Raw genomic sequence first — 22374 nt, forward strand, 5'->3', positions numbered from 1 at the left:
GGTCTGGGTGTATTAGTAGATTGGGCAATACAAATGTCATTATGGTATTAGGACATAAAAACACAGTTTAGTGCGCTCGTATGACTTCAGCGTCTGGTCGAAGCCTCCGCAGCGCTTAAGAGAGTCAGACTAACTTAACCGCCGCTATTCAAGAATCAGCCTCGAATCTTGAATAATAGATAAATATATGTTACTGATATGTTCATGCCAAGTTTTATGTTATTTCAGCTTGTCGTTTTAAAATGAGAGCGTAATTTCGATTGTAAAAGCTGTCATATACCTATTAAAGAAAATAGCACAATCGGATTAAGTCTAACCTCGAAATCCTTCCAAAGATATGAAATTTGGTATGTATGTTAATTAAAGGTCTCTTTTTCATGTCCACGCTATTTGACATTTGGGGACCTCGAGGAATCGCAGCCATCTTGGAAAATGTGTACCATTCTGGAGAAATTTGCGTTTTACTCTAAATATACGTTCTCTATAAAAATATGGTGTAAACCAACATTAAAGCTTATTAAATTCTACACAAAAAACTCTAAAGTTTTATTAAAGAAAAATCAATACAGCCGCCTTGAGAGGATGCCGAATATTAAATCATATTTTTACTTCTAGTGCCTAAACTATTGAGTGGATTTCAATGAAATAGACATCAGTAGATCCATTATTGGTACACGAGTGCTATGCAATACAAACTTACTAAAATAAATCGAGGAAAAATATTTGGGACTTAAAAATGTAACTGCAAAAATAGACTTTAGGTCTTAAATGGAGTTTAAACAATAGTGATAGTAATGAAATTTGACACCTACAATTTCAGGGATCCCTGTTTGCGTGTCATAAAATTTTAGCTTCGGGGACCACGGGGATCAAACGCCATCTTGAAAAGTATGTCTTTTTTGGTTTTAGAGAACGTATATTTAGAGTAAAACACAAATTTCTCCAGAATGGTACACATTTTCCAAGATGGCTGCGATACCTCGAGGTCCCCAAATGTCAAATAGTGTGGACATGAAAAAGAGATATTTAATTAACATACATACCAAATTTAATATCTTTGGAAGGATTTCGAGGTTAGACTTAATCCGATTGTGCTAAAAAGTGACGAAGTGAGTTTGTGTGTTGGCAATAGTACCTACTTACATAGACAATTCATAATTTCATCGACAAAGCAGCGATTGCTTTTAGTTTCAGCAATCAAAAACGGGTGGGCTTTTTTCCTAAGATAAAAAAAATAATATACGCCTGTGTACGGAATTGGCCGCATTGACCTATGGTTGGAGAGCCGGCAGTAAAATTCCGAACCAACGTGATACCGCGATGAGATGCACAATGGTTTCCCATAAAAGTGATGCTCCGAAATGTCCGAATTTGATAGTCTGCCCCGGCGGAACTTGCCGAAAGTACAAAAAAGATAGCCACTTCCGGTGCGAAAAAGGGGCGGTCATTTAACCCATCTGATACTGAAATAATAGTTATGGCATCAGTTAGAAATTTACTGGTAGATACAGAAAAGCGAAATCTGCCAGTATTTTTCTTGCCGGAAGTGCTTGGCAGACGCTCTCAAAGGTGACCATCGGGACCCCTAAATAAACCGAACCATGCACCACCACCATACCAGCACCAGCGATACCAGCATAAAACCAATTCCAGTCGGTAGGTATGAACCTTCACTTCAGGAATATATAAGTATGCCAAGGCTTTTTCTGCCGAAACACCTTGACATACGGGATTATGTTAGCAACCACCGTGGTACCCGTATTTTGGAATTGTACATGTTACGGACATTTCAAATACTGCAGGCTTATTAATTTATTACTTTATGCTTATATTTGTATATTATTATGTTATTAATAACATATATTTATAATAAATTAAGTTAAAATAAATTAAATAATATGATTAATATGACTGATACTCTCTTGGCATGCTCTTCGCAATACTTCATACTGAATTAGCTTTATGAATCGTTTGTCTTTGTCTGTCATTTTGACTTATGTATTTGTAAGAAAAGGATAAAACATAATTTAACTAATTCAGGCTCGTAAAGTTTTATGAATAAGGGGGTATTAGTATTCATAGCTAAATCAAGCTTGTAATGCGACATAAAATTATTTTTGGTGGTTTCTTTTACGCTTTTACGCTACGCGTATTTTTTCACCTCTTTGGTGTATCTAATGACTATCGTATGTAGGGGAGAGAGGGGCAAGACGGGGTGGCGAGTAAGACGGGATAGCGGCTTTATATGGCGACACATCTGACCAACCAAAATCCCGTTAGTGCATGACGATGCGTCGCCATCATGACAATCAGTTCGCAGGTTCGCACAGTGACCGGCTAGACAAATGGTGTCGTTAATTATTTATTTGCAAAAAAACTGTTTTTGCCATATCCTTGTTACTTTCGTGTTTTATTTGGTTTGTGTTTGTTGCCTTAATATCACCAGCACAAATATAGTGTTAATTTATTCCTATGGCCCAGCAATGACGCCAACAGCTAAGGACTTGTTTGGTTTCGAATTTCATTAGGCACATGTGGGCAAGATTGGGTTCATCTTGCCAGCCGTAGTTTTGAAAGAATTGCGTATTTGAATGTGTTTATTTCTTCTCTTGTAGAATGGTGAAAAAGTATAAAAGAAAGTCAAATAGAGGAGAGTGGTTAGAGGAGGCCATGAAAAAAGCGGTGGATGCTGTTATTGATGGGAAGATGGAGTACTATGTTAGCTGCAAAAACATTTTCTGTCCCTCAGACGGCTTAAGAAATGAAAATAAAAACAGTTCGTGAGAAGTTATCAGACGACGGTTCCAATAGCCAAAAATTGAAGTTTTGTCTAAACAAAACTTCAATTTTAGGCTATTGGGCCTAAGCCCTATAGATACTATTTCTATGAATCATTCTAATCACTCCATCTTGTCCCGTAGGGGTACCTCATCATACCCTACCTAGGGGGCAAGATGAAGAGAAGGCACCTAAGGCCATTTTTTTTAAATTTAATTATCTAACTAGAGTTCCTAGTAAGTGTTGATTATGAAAGACTGATTACCAAAGATAAAAATAAAAATAACAAAAACTTAAGAATAGCATTTTCAGTTTTATTGGACTTGAAACATTAATTACCCCGTCATGCCCCCTTTCCCCCTACACACATTTCATGACGTTGACGCAAAAATTACGTAGTTTAACATTCAGGGTGTTATTTTATAACTACAAATTGAGATAACTAATCTATTGACGACGGGTCTGGCGTGGCAGACTATCAAATTCGGACTTAGCATCACTTTTATGGGAAACCATTGTGCATCTTATCGCGGTATCAAGTTGGTTCGAAATTTTACTGCCGGCTCTTATACCACTATACATATAATATAATATAATATAATAAAATGTAGATAAAATGTGGCTTTCCATCAGAGAAGGGTCCCTATGCTTCATGTGCAATAAGGACTGTTTTGTTAGAATTTCTGTTGGAATTTCAGATGTCAGATGGAAAGCACTTGAAGCATGATGTACCTTCCTGTGATGAAAAGCCACAAATGAATAGGTATCTTAATATAGTTTTTTTTTTCAATGATTAGTTACCTAGGTAAGTACCTGAAAACCTCACCAAAGTCCAATATAATTTCAGGTACCGTAAAATGGTCCTACTTTGCTCCACTTCAAGGAAATTTTGAATAATTATTTAAACTGTTCATTATTAAATATTCAGACGAATTGAAAATTAAGAAAAACATCTTATGTAGGTAACATATTTTATCGCTAAATCAACTTTATGAAATGTTGTTTTTATATGAAACGAAGCTATGAATAAGGAGCACAAGATACCCACTGTTTGGGGTATTTTTTTTTTGCTCCGACCTATAGTTTACTTAGGGGTGCAAAGCTACTTCATTATGCGCCAAATTAATAGGCCCCGCCAAAAAAGAGAGATTGATTCTATAACTAACAACTAACGTAGCAATTCAAAATATAATTATATACAATTTCATTTGTCTGAGTATATAAATAATAATATAGAAATACTATTATGTTTAAATATATTAGACTAACATCTTTTTTTTTTATTGGAGCATAGTTACCCACCAAGGAGCAAAGTAGGACCATTTTACGGTACCATCTGCATAGGTATCCAGTCTGTCTGTCATCAATCTGCAAAGCTGATACCTACATAGTTATGGCACCCGGGTTAGTGTGAGCGTAAGCGTGCCGGTGTGCCCGGTGTAGCTAAGCAGTAAATGTGACGTTTTCAATCAAAATGTACCACATTGTCGCTTACCATAAGGACGAAAATTGCTTGTATCTTTATACGAAAAACCTGTCAGAGCGTCCTAATGCCAGGCGACAATGTGGTACTTTTTGCTTGAAAACGACACAAATAGGTACAGTCGATGACGTCATTACGACATAACTAGAAATTTCAGAAGCTCGATATCGAACAAAAAGATTATGGTTTTTACATTAAACCTGAAATGTTTTTTCTTTGGTGGAATACCTAATACTAAGGTTCATGTAACACCTTCCATGGCTCTGATAGAATGTAAGTATAATTATGTTCCACAATTGAATGGATCCAAGATTTAACGAGGTTGTTTCATGTAGGGCCAATCCGATACTGTTCGAGGAATATTTTATAAACATAAACCTCATAATAAATTCGCAATTTAGAACTAATTAAGTCCTATCGTTATGCACGTGAAGCATTTGTTCTGCAGCCGTAATTAAGCGTTCAATATTGATCACGCGCACTAAGCTTGTTAGTAACCTGTACTTAGACTAAGCCGTGAACAATTAGGGGGAAAGCGGATTTTAATAATCTACTAATGACCACTATCCGTGTCTTAATTAGTTTGAACATATGTAATTACTTCGAAGTTTTTTTTTTCGTTATTTAGTGTGCTTAATCTTTTGATTGTAAATGTTGTACCTACAAGACTTAATTTCCTTAGGTACCTAACCAAGGGGCTTCGGCTAAAAAAATATATAGCTGTATACAGATCAAGTAACCTAGGTAGGCTAGGTAGGTGCGTTTTTTAACCACTGTGAAACAGGGTTGGCATTATTTTAAGATTTCTGTCGCCCAGGGCCATAGCGTGTGTGTGGCCAGGGCGTGTTGTTTAAGATAGGGCAGCCGTAATTACAGGCAGGGCGCAATACCTGTATTATCAAAGTCGATAATACAGGTATATAAGATATAAGTATAGGATTTTAAGGTAGGACATTGCCCCATTATAGCTACGGCCCTGCTGTCGCCACTTAAGAAGCTATGTTTTATCCATTTAAACTTGGATAGCCAAATATCCAGAATTTATCGAGGTCCGATTATCAGCCGAAACTTGAAAGTACCAAGTAAGAACCCGAATGTCAAGAAAATGTCAAGAATTTTGATCAATAAGCGCCAAACCTTAATGAACACGGTCCTAGTAACAGTATAACCTCGCGCCGTATAAAATAAAAGTTTTCTTACCTATTTCAATTAGAAGGTATTTTAAAGTAGTTTATTTGTCAAAGTATGTTATTAGGGAAATGCTAGGAACACAATTTTTAACTTCGTAGCTTTATTTGGACTAGTTAGGAGATGAACATATCAAAAGTCCCCGGCCGTAACCCTGGTGCTGGGGGGAGAGGGGGGTTTGAAGGTTCCATTTTTCGGTTTTTCGATTATATCTCGGAAACTATGTCTTAGCGACTTGGCCACTTATACAAAATGAAAAGAGATTTAATTTGTTACAAGTTTTATTCAGTCAAGTTTTTCGATATCTTATATCGTTTTTGAGATATCCGCTCTTGAAGGTTTATTTAGGGCTCTCATTTTTATCTTGACTATGTACATGAGTAAAGCTGCTAGGCCCGGTTTGGTAACGTTTTCGTATAAATCGGGGGTGCTGAATTCATTTATGGTATCAACATTGACACCTTTCCGAAGTAAAAACATATAAACTTTAAACAACTTTTTTTTAACTCCTCTTCACGCTTAAACCGCTGGACCGATTTAGTTGAAATTTGGTAAATAGGTGTTTTAAGTCTCGAGACAGGATATAATATAGTTTTTATCTCAAAAAGCATACTTTGAAGGTGTGAAACTTGGTGTGAGGGGAATTCAGCTTCTTCGCCGAAGTTGAATTCCTGAGGTTAATACTGTTTAAATTTAGGTTTGAAGTCATGTTTGGTATCATTATCAACTAAATCAAACATGTAGACCATCCCAAATATTATTTAAATAGGTTCAGCGGTTATTGATTCCCCATACAAATTTCCACCCCACTTTTCACACCCTTAAAAGATGATTTTGGTTATAAAAACTATCCTACGTACTGTCCCGGGACTCAAACCATCTCTATACCAAATTTCAACGAAATCGGTTCGGCGGTTTAAGCGCAAAGAGGAGTTTTATAATAAATCTTTTTTTTTTAAATTTTGTTTTTACTTAGGAATGGTGTCAATATTGATACCATAAATGAATTCAGCACCCCCGATTTATACGAAAACGATCCCAAACCCGGCCTAGCAGCTTCACTGATGTAGATAATCAGGATAAAAATGAGCCCTAAATAAACCTTCAAGAGCGATATCTCAAAAACAACACAAGATATCGAAAAACTTGACAGAATAAAACTTGTAACAAATTAAATCTCTTTTCATTTTGTATAAGTGGCCAAGTCGCTCAGACGCATAGTTTCCGACATATAATCGAAAAACCGAAAAATTAAACCTTCAAACCCCCCTCTCCCCCCCAGCACCAGTGTTAATGGCCGGGGACTTTTGATATGTTCACCTCCTAACTAGTCCAAACAAAGTTACGAAGTCATAAATTGTGTTCCAAGCATTTCCCTCTATACCTTTTTTTGGGCATTTATTTCCTGGCCTATATATATATGTAGGTAATTACATATATATGTTTAAGAGGCCGGTGTCGATTTTAGTAGCAAAAATGTAAAATTGATAGATTTAGTCGGTGAAATTGTACACCTTTTGTTACCTAATTGAAATTACAAGTACTGGTTTCTATTAGCACGTCTTCTTATCTTACCTTTTATCAGATCAATCTTTTTAAAAACCGACTTAGTAATGTTTGCTTTTCTGATGGACGTTTAGGTAAACGCGCGTAAAGCACTGATTTTGTCGCTCTTATTTGTAAAGTTTGGACGGCTAAACATGGTAATTTTGTATTACACATATCCTGTACTTGACGATTATCAGACTACATTTTTATTATTATGACTGAAGTACTGTAAATGAAAGTTAGACGAAATCAATTTTCTCCAGAAATTACTTCAAAACAAGTGACAATTTCTCTGAAAATCAACTTAATTTCGTCGTAATTTTGATACTTAAACAATCTACAACATTTGCTGAAACTATTCTTACACATCAATTTGTATAATTTACCACCATAAATTTTGATGATTTTTTTAAAACTGCCCCTACTTTTCATATATTACCGGTGACGCACGCTCGCGACCTCATTATTAAAAGGCAAGATGAGAAGACGTGCTAATAGAAACCAATACTTGTTATTTAGATATTACGTAACAAAACGTGTATAATTTCAACGACTAAATCTATCAATTTTAAATTTTTGCTCCAAAATCGACTACAGCCTCTTAAGCGGATAAAAAATAAATAAGCTTATTATTACTTGTCCCAAAATTTAACCCTTAAATGCATAATGTTGCCAAATGTATACAAAGCATTGGACAGCTCACAGATTCCTAGATCCTACATCCAAATAACTAAATAAAAACTCTTATTCACAAGATGGAGAGGGTTCCACAATTGAATGGATCCATATCGTAAGATGGAGAGGGCTGGCATAAGAGGTACTCCACTAAATTTGCTAAGTGACTATTTACAGGGGCGAACCCAGAGAGTTAAGATAGGTGACTTTATAAGCCAGGAGGCAGACATAACATTCGGCGTCCCCCAGGGTTCTGTCCTTGGGCCTACATTATTTCTACTCTATATTAATGACCTGACAAACCTCGGAATACAATCTGGGCACATCTTGTCTTACGCCGATGACACTGCCATAGTATTTGAAGGTCCATCCTGGGAGTCTGTGTTTGAAAGGGCTGAGATAGGACTCAGTAAAGTGGCTTCTTGGCTAAAAACTAACCTTCTAACTCTTAATGTTAATAAAACAAATTACATGTGTTTTACTAAATATATCAGCTCACAACCTAATAATAATCTTAACTTAAAAATTCATACTTCTAATAATTCTAATCTACCTTCATGTAACTGTATGGGAATTGAAAAAGTAGACTCCACGAAATATCTAGGTGTAATGCTGGACCAGCGCATGTCGTGGTATACTCATACTGAATATGTGAATATGAGAATACGAAAACTGATATGGCTATTCAAAAAGCTAAGACACATTACAACAAAAAATCTATTAAATCAGTTATATATAACTTTAGCTCAATCAGTAATGTCTTACTGCATATCAGTGTGGGGTGGCTCAGCAAAAACCAAGTTTCTGGGAGTTGAAAGTGGGCAACGTTGTTTACTAAAGGTTATGTACTCTAAGCCATACAGATTCCCAACGAAAGACCTCTACCACCTAAGTGACTTACTAACAATGAGGAAGCTGTATGTACTGAGTCTAACAACGAGACTACATAAAACATTACCATTTAACCCACAGCTGCTAAATCGTAGAAGAAAACATAATGTTGCCCCCATATCAACTACAAAATCTGTATTTGCTAAGAGACAATTTGGAGCGCAATCTGCATATGTGTACAATAAAATAAACAAAATACTAAATATATACAATTTACAACTATATAAATGTAAAAAAATATTAACCGAGTGGCTTAAAATACTTAACTACGAGGAGACAGAGGCTCTGATATATTAAATTAAGTTGATATTAACTTAAATTCTAAAGTACCTACTTATCAGTTTTAATATAATAAGTAAGAAAATATGACATTTTACTTTACAGTACCTATTGTATAAGAAAATACCTATTGTGTAAGAAAAGTACGATACATAGTTCTATGCTTTACAGTACCTATATATAAAAGTGCCGATTAGTACATCACCTCGCCACCTGCACTCACACGATCTCATACACCTACACACACACATACACACTCACTCACTCTCTCTCTCTCTCTCACACACACACACACACACACACACACACACACACACACACACACACACACACACACACACACACACACACACACACACACACACACATACACATTTAATGTAGATAAAATTGTATTAGCTGAAGTTTTCTTTCTGCTTTTGTTAAACTAAAAACTACTTGTTGCTACGGAGGAGCGGGGCTTCCTGATACAGGTATAATATACTTAAAAGGAAGTCTCAACCTACTACCTTGTAATGTTGTAATATTAATGAAATAAATATTTTCATTTTCATAAACATTTTTTCCAACCAATAATAAAAAATCATGCATTTAAGGGTTAACCCAGTATATACTCCCAGTAGGTATCCCGCATATTGAAACAGTTGCCCGTAAAATAGGAAATCCGATCTGGTAGCCCTTATTTAAACGTACCTAATTAAATTACACGATTCGTTTGCGTGAGAATCCTATAGTAATATAATACGTTTGGATATTTAAATGTCTAGATGTTTGAAACTCCGTCACGCAAAAACTGCTGAACTGTGTTGATGAAATAATGGCATGGCATACCGATATAAATGCGTAAGTAACTCTTGTCTGTCTGTTACCTTTTCACGTTTACCGGCGTTCCGATTAAGATAAAATAGTTGATATAGAGATATAGTTTTAGTCCCGGGGAAGCACATGGATAGTTTTTATGATGGAAATCATCTCTGCAGACGAAGTTGCGTTCATGAAGCTAGTAGTTTATAAACTGGAAAAGGACTAGGATACTTAATAATATCCCGGAATTCATTCCCTAAGGAGATCTAATGCGAAAATTGAAACTATTTTTAAGTACGACTTGTTAGTAAGTAATTAGTATGCTTATAGTTGTGGACGATACGAACGTGTGACAGCTCACCAACTCTACTCGACATTTCTATTTTATTTTAAACAGTGTTCTCATATTATTTATGTATAAGATTTAGTAGCCTAATTAATTTCAAAAAGCTTAATTTAAATTACACTAGATCTTTTTAACTTCCGAAAATATGGCAATTTTATATCCAAAGTGACTAAAATTAAGTTAATGCCACCGCCACCAACCGCCACCACGATACACATACAACGGAATTTACGGAATCCTTTAACTGACCTTCTGCGCTAGCTTATCAGCCCTCTTTCCACCAACACTCGAACAATCATGCTGTATACAAAAAATCTAGTTACTATACAAACAGGGAGATCTAACTTCTAAACAATTAAAACAACGTATGCTAATTGACCACTGTTTAATAATTAGATTTTCAAAACATGCTATTGTAACAAATATTAAAGGAAAAACTACTTATTTTGTAGATGGAATGCCGATGAAATTAATAATGTTATTAGTTATACATATATGTATGTTTAAAAAAATATATAAATTACTGAGATTATAAACTCTCGTATTTGCATTTTTTGGGAATGAACCCTTCTTTAAGATATTTTATCTACACACATATCCTAAAACCCTCTATGATGCCTTCAAAATCCGTAAATAATGGCCAACATTAAGATAAACTGTTTTGTTACAGCAAATTTTTTATCTGTGTAAATGTGATTATTGCTAAATAATAACATCGATTTCGATAATATTATTTTATTCAAATTTCGAACATCTCTGAAAAACAAAGAAATTTGATTTGACCTCTATTCTAATATCAGTCGAGATGACGTTTTATTCGAAATGAAATGTCAATTGCATACAAATTTGACAAATCTCGCTTGTTAGTTGGTATCGAACGATATGGCAATCGACCCCCACTATAGTTTGTCTCTGAATTAAAAAAAAACTACGGATGCGTGACACGCGTAAAAAAGTTTTCTTTGCCGCCATTTGACGTGCAGTTTATCTTTTAATTAGTTTGTAAGTAAAAAATAATTTGTTTTGTTGTTTTTAAAGTAACTAGGAAAAGTTTTGTGTAAAATGTGCGATAAAGATATTTCGGAGACGCCACCTCATATCCGCGAATTCCGCCAGAGAGCATATGCCCCAATGTCGGCTGTAATATGAGGTAAGTGAATATATCATAGAAAGTTTATAATATGTGTGTAGATAAAGCAGTGTATGTAACTGTACATAATTAGGCATTAAAACACTCGTGTGATTCTATTATGAAACTCACTACGTTCGTTTCATAAACCCACACTCGAGTTTTAATGCCTTTCATTATGTAGCAGTCACATAAACTACTAATAAGTATCAAGAGAAAAAATATGGGTGCACACATCATACTCAAAAATATGTTCCATCTCTTATGTCACTATGTTTTTGAGAAGTTATATGCACCCATATTTTTACACAACAGTACATATTTAAATAATATCAATAATGTCATTTAAATTGTATTATGTTATGCGATTTTTCACGCGTAGTAAAAATAAAGATTTGTTGAATACCCACAGCGTAACGTTGGTCATTTTATAGGTAAGATGCTTACATTAGTAAAACTCACCCATGGTAACTATGTATAATGTCCGGCAACCGATCCGCAATCTCTTCTAAGTTAATACAAAATATTTATTTATGTTATTTATAATGTTAATCTTTACAAATATATTACTATAATACATCTATAATTCCTTAACTTATGCGCTAATCTAGCCTTATACTAACAATTGATATGTTTCAGTAAAATATATTTTTTTTACGTATTAGTGGACTTATACAGTTATGATAACAGAGAGTATTGAAGACTAACTTAAGAATGTACGGGAATTAAATATATTGGACAAAATATGTGTCGTTGTTTAGTTAGGTAAAATATTGTAAATTTATTCACAACGTAAAATTGGAAAGCCGACAAAACACGATGTTTTAGTTTAGAGGGATTTGCTACCACAATACAAGACGTCACTGCAAGTCGGTCATCCTACAACTACAAGTACTACAACCCGGGTAGTTGTCCTACATTATTAGTATATACCTACGTCTAAACGAGCCACATACGCACACACGCACACACGTCACGTCACATCAGCCTAGCAAAAGTATGGATGGTATAGAAAGGATCGCAATCTCTTATGGCAGCAGAATTGTTGTAAAAGTGACCGCGTTAAGCTTTACATAATAGTTCCTAATCTCTCCGGTGGCGCTAGTTAGGCTCTGGGACATGAGTATAACATGAACCATATAAGGCAACAAATAACCCGACCAAATTACGTAGGTTGTTTTTGGTAGTATTTCGGTGTATGGTGGCGCCGCCTAATTACTGCTTTTTGATGGACACTTTTCATACATAGAGATTTGGCTCCTTTATACAGTCTCCATGAGCAAAAGCTTAGTTGTACACTCCGTTTTTGTATGAAAACGGAATGTCCAATAGTAGGAAAATTATTCTAAATAGCCCGAGTAATAGGTAAACCCCGAGTACAAGATTGCAAGGTAACAAAGTCTGTTTTTTTTTACTCCGTAGACTAAAATGATAACCACAAATGTCAAACGTAGAAACGTAGAGCTGGCGGCTTCCTCGCACAACGTATCAGCATTGCGATACAGCGAGGAAATGCCGCCAGCACCTTTGGTACAATGCCTCAAGGGCAAGGGTTATTAATTTCGATTACGTAGTACCACTGTACACACGGTGTTTCATGACCCACTGAAAACCTAAATACAGTTTGTTCAGAATCGATAGGATTGCGCTATATTTTAATCTGGCTAAGTTTTTTATTATTTTTACATGCTCAGTCTACAAGTTTGTAATGAAACCAATGGCCTGACACTCTTTGATAGAGAAAGATAGTCTTATTGCGATTCCTATGAGAGGAAAGAGAAAATAGTGCCATGCTTTGTCCTTATCACCGACCGGGTTTTTTTTTCATGGTCGGGTCATGGCAGCATAGGTAGGAGGCGATGGCGAAATACCAAAATTTATAAGAGTGAAAGAGAAAAAGGATTATGCTGCCATACATTAATATGTCTTTCTCTTACCCCTGGTCGCTACTATACTATGTCTATGAATGAAACAATATCAATAACTAGCATTTGACACGTTATTTGTCAATGAGCAACACCCTTATAATCCTTTTCAAACAGCTCGAGCTCTGTGACACATATCTTTTAGCAATTAAAGGGTTGTGACAATGTTGTCGAATCGATTTTTTACGATTTTCGATTAAATATGCTAAGGGAACGTAATCGATTAATATATTTTTTAAACAAACATACGCATACAAATACAAGGCAAAGCACGCTCTCGTACTAACTGACAGATAGATGACGCGAGCCAAACGATTTGACAAGATGGCGGAATCGATTCGGTCGATAGACAAAGTAAAGTTCTATTGTAATTGAGTTCCGTTCTACTTGACGATATTAAAATTTATCTTTTTAGTTTTGTAACATAATCATATGTTTTAAGTGATTTGTATTTATTTTTACGAAATATTTTAAACTATGGTAATATACATTTTTATTTGTTTTTTGGGATTCAATTATATATTTTTATAAAGTATTAGCCTGAAACGTTCATGGCCTGGAATGGAATAAACTCAAGTGTCACAGAGCTCAAGCTATTAAAAGGATTATAACTGGCCATTGGTAACCTTATCTCGTTGTAGTAAGGTATGCAAATGGTCAGTTAACAGTGTTTACGATGGTAACTAGCAATTGTTTGATGTCACTAAAACGACGAAGTATCTTGTGTAGAATTACCAGTTGAATAGAATTGTTAAGAAAACTAAACAACGAATATTTTTTAAATATTTATCGAATTAAAGAATAAATACTCAAGATGTTTAAAATAAAAAAAAACTGTTGGGGTGTCTCAGGTTTTCAGTGGCTCAAGTAACACCGTGTATATCTTGAACGTAGAAATAATGTGACCAGCTTAAAACAAACAGTGCTGATCTTTGATTTCGGTTTGTGAATAACCGATAAATATTAAATTAATTTTAGGTTCAAAATGAACAATAAATGAAATCTACCCGCTATACGTGATAGGAAATAAACGATAAATAAAATCTACTCAAACATATAAAAAACCGGCCAAGTGCGAGTCGTACTCGCTCACCGAGGGTTCCGTACTTTTTTGTATTTGTTGTTATACCGGCAACAGAAATACAAAATCATCTGTGAAAATTTCTGCTATCTAATAGCTATCACGGTTTATGAGATACGGCCTAGTGACAGACAGATAACAGACGGATAGTGGAGTTTTAGTAATAGGGTCCCGTTTTTACCCTTTGGGTACGGAGCCCTAAGAAATGACATTGACGTATCGCCGACCTGACGCGGTGTTTTTGGTTTAGGTATTCGACATTCGTTACTTTACTCGTATAGTGGTCGGATGTATTCAGTGCGTTTTCTCTCGTCTTCATCAACAAATATAAGTACCTCCCAATGGTTTATTTTCGGTAAGTACCGGTTGTAGCACATCACTATTTATAAGACGTAAAAAACTAGCAACACATGAAATGTCATTTTAGTCTATTTACGGAATAAAAAAAACCGGGCAAGTGCGAGTCGGACTCGCGCACGAAGGGTTCCGTACCATTACGGAAAAAACAGCAAAAAAAATCACGTTTGTTGAATGGGGCTCCCATTTAAATATTTATATTATTCTGTTTTTAGTATTTGTTGTCATAGCGGCAACAGAAATACATCATCTGTGAAAATTTTAACTGTCTAGCTATCACGGTTCATGAGATACAGCCTGGTGACAGACAGATAGACGGACAGACGAACGGACAGACGGACAGCGGAGTCTTAGTAATAGTAGTCTGTAGTAATTAGTAATCTGAAACTATCGTGAAACAAGAAAATTTCTTTATCTAACATCTCTGTCACTCTTGCGTATTCGAGCGATAAAGAAGCAGATTGCAAAATTTCGGATTCGCGTTTCCCGGTAGGTCCTCTGTAAACAAACCGCCTTGGTGCATTAATGTCATAATTTATTATCTCTGAAAACTTGTCAAAAACCTGTTAAAGGTACAGTATGTATAAGTTACTCTATGGTTTACTAAAAAGGCTAGTCCTGCACTCTGATGGCAGAACATTGCAGTAATATCCCCTTTCGTGGGATCAATAATCGCTGTTAGGAAGGACACTGAACTGCGAAAAACTCACTTACTTACAGAAGTTTTCGTCAAAATAGGGATAATTAAATTAAAATTAATTAATTAAAATCTTGTAACAAAATCTAGTAAAATAGACAGCAATGAGCAATATATCACGATAATGTGAATATTAAAATAATAATAAGAATTATATGGAATAAGAATAATTATATATCTTTTTTGTGTAGAATTTAATAAGCTTTAATGTTGCCTTACACCATATTTTCATAGAGAACGTAGATTTAGAGTAAAACGCAAATTTCTCCAGGATGGTACACAATTTTCCAAGATGGCTGCGAATTCTCGAGGTCCCCAAATGTCAAATAGTGTGGACATGAAAAAGAGACCTGTAATTAACATACATACCAAATTTCATATCTTTGGAAGGATTTCGAGGTACCTAATCCGATTGTACTATTATCATTTCTGTTTTTTGTATTGCATTAATGCAATGTGTCCCACATAAGTAGACATTTAATCCTAAAAACAAACCTGATTGACTGATACTATTAATAAATAAAAATTTGTTATCAAGCCTATTATCCTAGTCCCTTTATGGCAATATGTCAAAGATTGAGTGAATCGGGTATTCATTTATGAATATAGCGCTAAATGTCTTCTTCTTTTATGTAAGTATGTGCGCTAAATGTATCTTGGAGAAAAGTGTGGCTGCCGTCACCATATAATAGAATGGGCGCCCACGCCACGCCCATGAACAAGAACAATGCCATCGTAATTTATTTGATCATCGACACCTGCAGGGTCAAGAAAAACAATATACTTTGCCGAGTTAAAATAGCAAACGACTGTGGATACTAGTAAATAACACTTTGACAAAGTTATAATATACCTTCACTGCATCAGGCAGGTGCATAACAAACAGTAGCTTTAAAATACGACATGCGACTTGTACAAGCATTTTAGATGACACCATAGAGTAACTTATACTAGAGCGGTACTGTCATAGTAAATTTTGTAACCCCAGTAAATTCACTGCCATCTGTCGACACACTTTAAAACTAAAAATGAAGATTTATAATAATACGATAAAAAGTATTTAAATATGGATAAATATTTTTTTTATTTGCATTAATTATTTTTATGATTTTGACCCATGTTCTTTTACTGATATGCGTTAAAGTTGTTAAATAACAAACGAAACCGTCAACGCCATCTATACGACAGTAGGCCAAAGCTAGTAGCGCCCTCTGAACGAGAATCAAATTTTCGTGATTTTCGAAGCACGTTTTTGCCTTAGACTGTATCCATCTATTGCGGAGTTATATCTATCTTTGATGACACAATAAGTATACCCCAGGGTTTTGGGTGCAGGATTTTTTTACACCCGCCAACAAATAGGATCTGCACGAGCTATATGTCGAAGACTGGCGAGAAACTGCACAGGACCGGGATCGATCGGTGGCGAGGTGATGGAGGCCAAGACACACTTTGGGTCGCTGTGCCAGAGGAGTATTAAGTTGTTAACCAAAAAATTGGTAAAAACTGTAAAAAAGATTTAGAGTCTAAAGTCAATTCAATTTTAGACCATTTGAACATTACTATTTAAGCGGGTCTCTATTGTTTACCATATAGTTTTAAGCCACAATGTATTGTTTGTCCACATTTTCGTTAGTCATAATTGGGTTTTTCTCAGAAACGCGTAACTTTTCAGGACTGCCATAAAACAAACCTACCCTAACCCATAGAGTAACTTATACTAGAGCGGTACTGTCATAGTAAATTTTGTAACCCCAGTAAATTCACTGCCATCTGTCGACACACTTTAAAACTAAAAATGAAGATTTATAAAAATACGATAAAATGTATTTAAATATGGATAAATGATTTTTTTTATTTGCATTAATTATTTTTATGATTTTGACCCATGTTCTTTCACTGATATGCGTTAAAATTGTTAAATAACAAACGAAACCGTCAACGCCATCTATACGACAGTAGGCCAAAGCTAGTAGCGCCCTCTGAACGAGAATCAAATTTTCTTGATTTTCGAGGCACGTTTTTTCCTTAGACTGTATCCATCTATTACGGAGTTATAACTATCTTTGCCTAACCTATCTATAGGATAACCTAAGGAAAATCCTGAAAAGTTAACGGTTTCAGAATTTATGACTAATGATAATATGACAATCATTACGTTACTTTCAATAATTATGTCAAACAAAGGGACCCCCTATTTAAGCATTTGGAGCTTACTAGCTATTATTTAGTTTCACCTGTCCCGTTGTCTGTCTGTGTGTGGGTCTGTAATCAAATCTTGCAAGTTAAAGGCCGTGCCAGGATAAGCAAGTGATTCTGCCCCCCTTGAGTTTGGGCTTGTAATTTTTATAGATTGTGTGGCTCTACATTAGTCATTATTGTGCCAAATTTGAGCACCCTAAACGTTATTAAAAAAAGACTAATTTTTTCTTTGTTTTTTTTTTCTATTCAACCAATTTTAACGAGCTTGTCATGTATTGTTTATATATTATTATGTCATAGAAAAAAAGTTAAAAAAATCCTATTAAACTTTTCAGATTTTTTTTTCTTTTACTTTCACGTTAGAGACCGCTCTAATTTTTTTACTGGTAAAACTCCCACTAACGTCCTATAATGTTGTTTTCAAAAATTTTGCTGAGGGAGAACATGGAGATATCTTGACATGAAATGCTTTACATACATTTCCTAGAACCGCTATAATTGAAATCGGAATGATTACAACCTTTTTAGAGGAACGTACATGTTGCATATGAAATACTGGCCACTATCGGAATGGATTATATTATAGTTTGTCAAGGGACTGTCTCATTTCAAACATAGACAGAGAGTATCATACTACCTTTGTCTTACACTAGTACTAGTACACACCCAAAAGAAAAGGATGAGTATAGTTTCCTTTGTTCCTATTTACTGACAAGATTTGCTTGACCAACTATATGTTCCCAACGCACGACAATCGAAAGGAATTCTTTTTGCTGCAAAACGTGTTTTTTTTTTACTTTTTTAAAAAGTTGAAATGTAAGTGGCCAGTATTTCATATGCAACATGTACGTTTTGAGAGATAGCATCTTGAACATAAATATACGCAATAAAAACTTTCATAAAAAAAAGATAAACCGACTTCAAAAAGCATGAAATAAAATATTATCCTTTTTAGGGTTCCGTGTTTAAGTATATGCGTTACCAACTGATATGTTTGAAGTCGGTGCCAAGCCAAATTACAAACCATATATTCATAGGGATTTTGGTGCAATTCGATAAAGATGCGGCTATATAAGTATGTACGTTGGATTACCTAATGCAGCGTACTACGTAGGCGAACAACACGCGAATGCGAAGCGGCGCGGCACGGCGCCTTAATTAATCCTTTGATACCTATATAGAAATGTCCTACGTGGGCGATCTCGTTGCGAACGCGAACGAATTGGGCCGGCCGCGCCGTGCCGCGTCGCTTCGCTTCGTGTTCGCGAGTGTTCGCCTATGTAAGACGCAGCGTTACACGACGACAATAAACGAACTTCCTGTACACCTCAGAACAGAACACACGGTTGAACCTTCTTGGCGCAGTTCGTACCATGCTTGTAGGCAAGTTAGTGTAAATCTAATACGTTTTGTCGTCGTATTTTTTTAAAGAGCATTTCTTACTAATTCTTAAACAGTCATAGCACGCAAGTGTGGGATTGGGACTGAGTTATTTTCTGTCGCTTATCCAGAGGACTACATTTCAAAATATAAAACAATTCAAGGAACCTTCATGCAAAATTTCAGCTAAAGCGGTTCAGTTGTTTAGCCATGAAAAGGTAGCAAAGAGGCAGACATAATTTATTGCTTTCACGTTTATAACATTTGTACATTATAATGGGATTTATAGACATAAAGCTGATTATTTTTGACTGGTATTGTTACTACTTGGAGTACTTGGCTTGGCACCGACTTCAAACATATCAGTTGGTAACGCATATACTTAAACACGGAACCCTAAAAAGGATAATATTTTATTTCATGCTTTTTGAAGTCGGTTTATCTTTTTTTTATAAAAGTTTTTATTTTTCCATTTTTAGTTTTAAGACATTGTTAAGAGCGTGACGCATGAATGAAAAACATAATCATGTTTATCTGTAAACTCGTAAACTTTATTAAATAATCAGAATTTTCCTCGACTCCGTCTGGGAAATCATTCCTGTCAGTAAATCCATTCTCCGCCCCGCCACTGAGCCAATCCCTCAAACCCCCCGATCACTCAACCTCACAGCACATCAACCCCTGATCACTGAACCCCTCGACCCTAAACCACCAACCCTTCAACCGCCATTCCCCGACCCCTAACCCCAGACCCCTTAACTCCTAACCCTAACCCCCAATCCCTTAACTCCCAACCCCTCAGTCTCCGACCCATCAACTCACCTCCCCTCAACCCCCAACCTCAAACCCCCCAAACACTAATACCCTATACCTTCACCTCTCAGTCTCTTTGGTTGTTTCCAACACTACCTACATCAAAAATCATAATACACATACGAGGGAAGTTATCAGTAGCCTTACCACGAGTTTGACATTGATATATTCGCTATCGTGTGCGTAACTTACTGTTTATGCATCTCGCTCGTACTGGCGTATTAGTGTACAAAATAAGTTACGAATAATATTTAGTGCCAAACTCGTGGTTAGGCTACAGTTGCACTACATCAAATTGGTGGTATTGGTGAGGAAATGCTTGAGTTACTTTAGAAAACACCGAAATTACCATACACGTGCCTTTAAAAATTGAGGAGTTCCCTCAATTCCTCACGGATTCCATCATCAGATCAAAACCAAAAATATTACGAAAAAACCTTGGAGAGGTAACTTCTTTCAAACAGAAAAAGAATAACTCAAATCGGATCATGGGTGCCGGAGTAATCGCTGAAATCATTATCATCAAAACAATCATCATCATCAGCTCCACTTCATCAAATTGGTGGTTTTCTAGAAAAAATGATCAAGTTGCTTAAGAAAACGACCAAATCACCAAACATGTGCCTTTAAAAATTGAGGAGTTCCCTCAATTCCTCATGGATCCCATCATCAGAACAGCACCAGATTAATGTGGAACCACCTTGGAGGTAGTTCCTTTCAAACAAAAAAAGAATTGTTCAAGTCGGACCACGGGTCTCGGAGTAATCGCTGAACATCCTACATTAAAAAAATCATCATCACTATCTTCAAAACAATCATCATCATCAGGTCCACTTCATCAAATTGGTCGTTTTCGAGAGAAAATGCTCAAGTTGCTTATGAAAACACCCAAATCACCATACCTTTAAAAATTGAGGAGTTCCCTCAATTCCTCAGGGATCCCATCATCAGATCAGAACCAGATTAATATGGGACCAACTTGAAAGTAGCTCCTTTCGAACAAAAAAAGAATTACTCAAATCGGACCACGGGTCTCGGAATAATCGGTGAACATACATAAAAAAAAAAAAAAAATAGCCACAACCGAATACAGAACCTCCTCCTTCTATGAAATTGAAGTCGGTTAAAAATAGGCCAAATATGGTCACATGATTTCTGGACGACACCCCTAAGGGATAGTTTCCGGGCCAGGTGGCGTCGATTGGAGTATTCGGAGTTATTTATTATGTCAAATAGGTAACGTAAATAAATTTAGCTTTGTTATAAAACTAAAAGCATGTGATGTAGGTACCTACGCCGAGCTAGACGTGTGCGCCGATTAAAAAATGATCGGCGGCGGCGTTTGCCAAAAAATTGGCGGCGGCGGCGTATTTTCGGCGTGAAATCGGCGTGACCTTGACTTTCAGATTTCTTAAGAAAAATCGTTAATTTGTTGTTTTTCTTGAAAATTTTATCAATCCAGGTTGCTGGCCAGTGATTCCAGTAAACTAAGTATAGTTTTGAATAGGCTGTGAGTAAAATACGATTTGTAAATGAATAATATAGGATAGGTATAATAACTTACTTTCCCTAGTAACTTGGATTAAGGGGTTACCTGGTCCCAATGACCTACGATCCGATCTGTAACTCTCCATTTTCTCATGATCTCCGTGGTTTATCGTATTAAAAATGACGGACTTTAACAAAACAGAACTCCAAAATCCTTGACATTTGCTAGACATAGTGGACTGCTATGGCTTCCTTTTAACGGTTTTCTTGTCGTACAAGTACCAGGCTTACTGAGACGTATCTTCTTTCTCGTTTTCTCATTGCTGAGGAACGCGATCACATGTAATTTGTCTCCATTTCGCGCGGTCATAAGCAGTGTGGACTGCACAGTGCAGACTGTCGCAAGCCGACCTCTTCATTGCGTTCGACCTTCTCACACATGCTCCAACTCGAGCACGTTTGCCATCGGCCTAAATACATGTGTTTCTCCACATCATACATTGAAAACCGCATGATATATCCGAGGAATCTAAGGGCTCGGCCATGGCATGTTGTGAAGAGTGGCGATATTGAGCTCTCGGGTTTTTTCTTCTAGCTGTCCAAGGTAAGCAGCAGTCATCGTCAACACCACATCTTAAAAGCACCAAACTTTGCCACTTCACACTTTTTGAGACTCCACGTTTCGGTACCATATTGGAATATTGAAAAGACGAGAGCACGCACGCAAGCGCACTTTATTTGCACGTCGAATACCTCTGTCTTCCAGATCTTTTCGAGGTTAGCCATAGCACTCTTAGCCATGCCAGTTCTGCGGCGTATCTCGGCGGTGCAACCACTGGCACTGGTTATCAACCCAAGATATACAAAATCGCCGAGTGCTTCGGTAACTGGGAGAATATTTGCCCTGTCTACTACCATTACTTTTTTCTTGGAACGGTTGAACTCTAGAAGGTTTATCTTCAAATTTCTTCAGAAGAGCCGCCATTTCGATGTATTTGCTATTGTTATTCCCGTCAGGCAGGCGACAATAGTAGCACAGTTTGTTACAAGAACTTTTAAGTCATATTATATTATCATTCATTCTTGTTAGATGGCCCATTATGGAAAGGGCTTATAAGTTTATAACTAGTAACTGCTACAAAAATGTTTGGTTAATTGAAAGCCCCAGTGACCGAGGTGACTGTAACCATAGCAACGAGTGACAAGAAAATGTTGCTTCACCCATTTACAGCTTTCCGTAGGGCAAGCGAATCTACAGTGTTGCCACTCTGTCTCTCTCTCGAGAGAGTATTCGCTCATCAATATTTTCA

The 22374-nt window shown here is 36.2% G+C and overlaps 1 protein-coding gene across 3 annotated transcripts in view; it reads right to left on the reverse strand.

Moving 5' to 3' along the window:
• The window catches only part of LOC134754271 (sulfhydryl oxidase 1-like), a 43914-nt gene that overhangs the window by 3411 nt on the left and 18129 nt on the right, over positions 1 to 22374 (reverse strand). The window contains exon 2 of one of the 3 annotated variants that reach the window (XM_063690491.1): positions 10242 to 10292. The exons of 1 other annotated variant lie outside the window; for it this stretch is intronic. In XM_063690491.1, coding sequence (XP_063546561.1) covers positions 10250 to 10292 — 43 coding nt within the window. In that variant the 3' untranslated portion in view covers positions 10242 to 10249. The remainder of the gene's footprint in view (positions 1 to 10241; positions 10293 to 22374) is intronic. One more of the 3 variants, XM_063690490.1, reaches the window with a different exon arrangement.

This window comes from Cydia strobilella, chromosome Z (assembly GCF_947568885.1).
Source record: "Cydia strobilella chromosome Z, ilCydStro3.1, whole genome shotgun sequence".
NCBI lineage: Eukaryota > Metazoa > Arthropoda > Insecta > Lepidoptera > Tortricidae > Cydia > Cydia strobilella.